The sequence below is a fragment of the Egretta garzetta genome, unplaced genomic scaffold (genome assembly GCF_000687185.1).
Source record: "Egretta garzetta isolate BGI_Z169 unplaced genomic scaffold, ASM68718v1 scaffold251, whole genome shotgun sequence".
NCBI classification, from domain to species: Eukaryota; Metazoa; Chordata; class Aves; order Pelecaniformes; family Ardeidae; genus Egretta; species Egretta garzetta.
The window spans coordinates 6,503,088-6,509,087 of record NW_009258952.1 but is presented as its reverse complement, the minus strand read 5'-3'; the positions used below and the strand labels follow the sequence as shown (position 1 = coordinate 6,509,087).

At 39.8% G+C, this 6,000-nt stretch overlaps 1 protein-coding gene across 3 annotated transcripts in view; it reads right to left on the bottom strand.

The window, feature by feature from the left end:
* NCOA2 (nuclear receptor coactivator 2) overlaps positions 1-6,000 on the bottom strand; it is a 186,351-nt gene that overhangs the window by 7,314 nt on the left and 173,037 nt on the right. For all 3 annotated transcript variants that reach the window (XM_035890074.1, XM_009634505.2, XM_035890075.1), the window contains one exon: positions 818-907. In XM_035890074.1, coding sequence (XP_035745967.1) covers positions 818-907 — 90 coding nt within the window. The remainder of the gene's footprint in view (positions 1-817; positions 908-6,000) is intronic.

Below are 6,000 nucleotides of genomic sequence, written 5' to 3'. Positions count from 1 at the left end.
CTCTCGTTTCAAGTCACATCAGGATTCGAAATACCGGGTTTGTTGTAACAAACCCGATCTTAAATGAAGGTGATTTCCATAAAAAAAAAAAAACCAAACCACCCCCAAAACCTTCCACTTGAGGGGGACGCACACGCACGCACGTAAAAAACCACCTAATTTACTTGGCCACGCGCCAAGAACTCCGCGACGTCTTTCCTTTGGTACTGTTACTGTCTGGAATACAAATCGGTTTTGACCTAAGCAAGCGCTAATTACCCTGTCAGTTGGAAATTTGTGTGAAAATGAGTTCAAGTTCTACCACCCTTTCTCCGAAGAAGAAGCGCTGTACAGAAAGTAATAAATTCAATAATTCATGAGATTTTTGCCCTAAGTATAATGCAATGAGAAGCGGAAAAACGTTTAGGCAGGATGAAACATGAAATGGGTTAAGCGTGCAGCAGTGCAGATACAAATCAACAGTAAGTCTTTCCCGTCATCAGCAAATAGTCATGTAATTGCTCTGTAAAAAGCGAATACAACTGTACATAAGTCTGCTGAATGTGACTGTTTGTTAATTCAATAATGTAATGTATTCTATTAATGGAAATGTATTCTGTATTATTCACTTCAGTCATGCGAGTGGAATCTAAACGAGGAACTTAATATAGATGTCACCAAGAGCGGAATTAAAAAAATTAATTGCAAACCGCTTAATTACTATTACCCCGGGTACTTTTAACTTTGTAAGTAAAAAGATACTGTATCCATTCTAGACCACAGTATATTATATTCATAGTTCCACTGCCTCTGTATGCCTACGTATGTCATTTCTCACCCGTGTTGCATCTCCGTCCTGCTTTATCATATCCATTCCAGGCAGCTGGTTTGGAAAAAGATTGCCTCCTCTCATAGCAGGATCATTAACCTATTGGCAACAAGATATTAAGGAGAATGAGTTAAAAACTACGTTGGGAAGAGGGCTGGGAATGAAAAAACAGCATTATAAACCACTGTGCTACTTGCAGATACCAACATCCACGTTTGAGACCATGTTGCCATCAGGCAAGTGACTATACAGCTGAGCACCCTTCTTGTGCGGCATGTGTTCGACTCATATTATTCTGCTTCACAGTCAACAGGGAAGACTTCATTCCTGATACTACGACCCTTGTGCATATGCTTTACAAAACAGCCTCCGTAAATTAGGTCAGTATTATCTGAAGAGGACATGCCTGCTATCAAAGTCCTGAAAGCAGAAACACGCAACTGCTTTCTTAACCTCAATAACACGCAGCTTTTCTGCTTGCAAACCACCACACAATTTTTTCAAAGCCTGATGAGGTAACATGCAGGCTGAATTATACTGCCTATTGACTTAGTTTTAATGACAGTTATTTTTCTGCTCGTAAGGAGAAAGCATTAAATGGGAAAACTGGCAGTTGCATGCTTTCCTAAAGGGATCGTCACAACAATTTTCTGAACACAGCCAGGGGAAAGTATTGAAGCTGTGAGTTTTTGCACAACCAAAGGGTCTGTCATGCTTAGTTTCATGGAAAGACCGTCTTGCCAAATTTACGGCACGGCTTTCTTAATCAAAGGATTAATCTCACCGTGTAGGAACTGGTATAAAATACAAAATGCAGCCCTTCAGCATGGTTCTGAAATACTAGAAAATGCAACTTCCCTTAGAAGCTTTACAGGGAAAGAAACCTCTTCCTAGGGAGTCTTTGTTGACTCGGTTCTCTCTGTTACTTCCCTCAGACTAGATGGATGTGATAACAGTGCAGATATGCCCCTCCAGATTTTGCTGGAAGGAGAAAGATGTTTTCTGTGTCACCTGCCCTTTAGGAGACTCGTGTTGCCAAGGAGAGGAGATGCTGCCACTGCACTACCTCACTTCAGCCACAGCAACCTGCTGCAGCAAGGAGGGGAAGACTGTCTTGAATTTACCACACTAAAGTCATCTCGTTTCAGGTCCTCCTGACTGCTTGTTTCTGTTGCTGTTCACTGATTTTGCAAAACGTCGCAAAGCTAAAAGCCATCACATGCAGCCTAAAGAGGTGGTTTCAAATGCTAACAGAGACAAGGCTGCAGTTCCACAGGAAAGATTAAAGACTCAAATATTTTTGCCGTAGGAATTTCAACTCTGAAGAAGTTGATTGCTTAGCACAGCAAGCCTTCTAGTGATGCTTCTTAATACAAATGGGCAGATTTTTAAACCTGGATATGAGAATTTAAATCAGAAGGGAAGACAGCCAGACTATTTTGTCTGGAAAGAAAGAACATAGGCAGTTTCACAGCTTTATCTACATTCATTTGACTAAGCAACAGAATCCATGTTTGAAAAGTGTTTTCTGCTATTAATCAACATTCAGCAGAATGCACAGGCACAATTGCCTTTTCTATTTGTTCAGTAGACGAAGGAAAAAATAAAAAGTAGAAACAAAAAAACTGTATACTGAATCAACAGCAGTTTTGGAACAAAAAGATGAGTGCATGATTTGCATCATGGCAGAACTAGGACAGGTATGGAAAAGGAAGATGGTTCCAGGCCGCACACCACAAAAGCAGCAAAGGCACCAGTGACGTTCCTATCACAGAATCTCTTTGCCAGGGATGATGCAAGAATCCTGACTGGCATGGTAACAGATAGAGAAAAAAAATAAAAATCTACCATTTTGTTATATGAATACATTTGCTTCAGAAGTCCTTGAAACAAAACACCCCACATTCACACATTAACTTTTCTGACTGCAGTAACAATTCAGTCAGAGAAGTATGGAGAAGGACAAAGAAATGGAGGGGCTTTTATCATTTTCTGAAGACAGGTCAAGTGGTGTTATCAGATATGAAATCTGACTAAAACAAGACAGATGATGTTTTACAATTCCTTTGCAGTTAAGCACATTAATGCAGCCTGCTGCTAATAAAGCAGAATTATATACAAGGTGTCTAATAAGAGAAGTTTCCTACCGCCCCAGAGCTCTTTTCATCCAGTGTGCTGAACAAAATCAGGTAATTCTTTGTAGATGCCATGATCATTTTGGCTTGGGGAGTACTGCAGATTAATAAGCATCTACTCTGAGTGGACACCTAGACAGTGGTTTGTCTCATGTACTGAAAAGTCACTTCTCTTGCGTAGGCTTTCAAATTGGTTCTCTGACAACTCAGTAAACAATACGGATCCGTGGATGCAAAATAAGTAACAGGCAAAACCACGGCAAAAGTCCATTGCACAAACAAGAAGATGATGACAAAAAGGAGACAGTAAGTTGTGTGAATGGTGCAACACTGGGAAGGGTTTAGACTTTCTTGATGCCTGGGGAAGCTGTTTTGGATGGAAGCAACCTGCAGATCTGGCAGCTAGCATTTCAGCTTTTGAAACAGCAGTAAGAGCAGCCCAGAAATGTTTAACATAATTATAAGGGAGATGATGATAAGGTCTGATCCCTCAAGTATCTAAAAGGGTCTCTAAGCATCATAAATAGCAAGCCTGGGGAAAACACAATGTTTTGGGCAAAATACTAATCTTCTACTTGGTGATGCTGGGAGCCTAGGTAGTAAGTAGGAGAAGCTGGAGATATACCAGTATGAACAGATAAACATAACACTTAGTACTTTTGAACTCTGGATATGTCTGTATGATACACTATAGAGCCACAAAGAGAGACAGGAGGCAGAGCCAAACAACCTGCTTGATACCAAAGGTACCGAACTTGCTTCTCACCAGGTAAATAAGCCCAGGTACAGCTTTTTACTAACAATATACTAACATATAACTTCCAAGACTGTACAATAACATATGAAGTGCTTTTTTTTTTTTTCAAAAGCTGAAACACATTCGTAGCATAACCACTGTTATTCACTGTGGTTAGAAAGAGATGAGCATGTGGAGTTAAAATTAGGTATTATGGAACAAAAAAATGGCAATGAATAAGTATGTAAAAGTGTAGGTGACAGTATAAAAAAAGCCAAAAGAATGAATGAAATGGCAACAGTCAGCAGAACTAAAGAAAATATAGTCATTTTGAAAACCACCAGTAACAAGAAAAAGTTTAGCACAGCCTGGGTCAACTAACCCTAACAAAGATGCCAAATTGTCAAACACTATACCCTGAACACAGAAAAAAATAAACCAATTTTAGTAGTAATATAAACATTTTTATTTATTCCTGTCTCTCAGAAATGAAAATGTGAAGCAGCACAGCAAACATTCCTGAGGACTAAAAAGTACGGTCTTGTGGCCCAGAAATGGCCCCTCAGCTGCCAGTTGGCCACCTCTGACCTACATGAAACATAAAACATTTGCTTGCAGAGTTTGCAGATGACACAGTGCTGGGGTGGTAAACCAGGAGGAAAATAGGTTACTGTTACAGAATGACCCACAGCACTTCGGGAAGGTAATACATTTAGGAACAAAGAACACAGGTTTCATCTGTGTAGAATGTGCTGAGGAGGATTTGGGGATCATTGTAAGGGTTTTGGTATGTGCTCTCCAGTGTGACATTGTCACCCACAGAGCCAAGGCAACCCATGGATTGAGAGAGAAATTACAAGCAGAACTTGACTCTACACAGCTTTGGTGCAGTCACTGTTAAATCACTGTCTCCGGTTACTCTGTTCATACTTCTAGAAGGAGGTTACGACAACAACTGAGTTTAAAGTAGATCCACAAAAGGGACTGATGGGCTGAAAAACAAACGTTGAGAGGGATGAAGAACCTCAGCCTATTCAGCTTACTGGAAGTTAGATAAATGCTATCTTGAAACAAGATCTTGTAGTCTAACAGGAAGGAAAAGCAGTGCGACAACTGTGCTAATGGAAACAGTAGTCTGCATGGGAAATCTTTGAAATAAAACCAGATCTCTTTCTATAATGCACATTTGTCAATTCAGGTTCCTGGGAAAAATTCTGTAGCATAGGCATGCTGAGAAATCAGACTGGGCTGTCGTCTTCAAATACCCACTCATTTCTTTTTTGGTTTTACTATTGTTTTACTACATTAAATGTGTGGAACAATATGCACTTTGGAACTAATAATAATAAAAAGTCTGCTATAGTTGGGTGTAGCAACCGGGAATATCAGAGAAGGTGACAGATTTGGGAGTATCAAAATTACTTCAAGTCACCAGTATGCGGCAGCTGTGAAAGACAAATGTGATCTGGGGCTATATCTGTCAGAGTATTCCAAGAGAAATGGGGAAGAACTAGTGTTATGCACATGGCTCTGGTGCTTAGGAGATACTGATTCAAACTGGAACAGGTGCAGAAAAGGAAAGGGAATTTAAAGCCTATAAGAAGAGACTGAAACACTGTGGCTTGTTTAACTTACAAGAAAAACCCCATGAAACCCAACCCAAACCAAACCAACAACCTCAAAACAATGACAAAAATCATCTTGATAGAATGGCTCTTTCTGAAATACAAGAAGAAAAAAGAGCTATTTAAGCTAAAGGAGAATACTGGAAAAGTAAACAGTCTGTTACCAAATTTAGGCTGGAAAATTGGATATTAGGAAAAATTTCTTCATGGAAAGGGTTATCAAGCATTGCAACAGGCTGCCCACGGAAATGGTTGAGTCACCATCCCCGGATGTATTTAAAAGACGTGAAGATGTGGCACTTTGGGACATGGTTTAGTGGTGGGCTTGGCAGTGTTAGGTTTATGGTTGGACCCAATGATCTTAAAGGTCTTTTCCAACCTAAATGATTCTATGATTATGGTCTCTCAGAAGAAAGGTTTATGATATTGTCCACCACAGCAGGAGACGCTGCCTGAAGACACAAGAGGTACTTTCCTGCCAATATTTCTAAGAGAAGTCTGTAATTTCAACTCTGTGTGCTGAACAAATTGGAGTTCAGCTCTGAAACGAACATATGAACCTGTTAATTAATAGGACTTGTTTGTCAAATACTTAATGTACTGTGTGAGTCTAATTGCAGGTTGACAAACAGAAATGTTATTTTCCTTATTTCAGATACCTTAAGTAGCAGTCTCAAATAAAAATGAGTGTGCAAA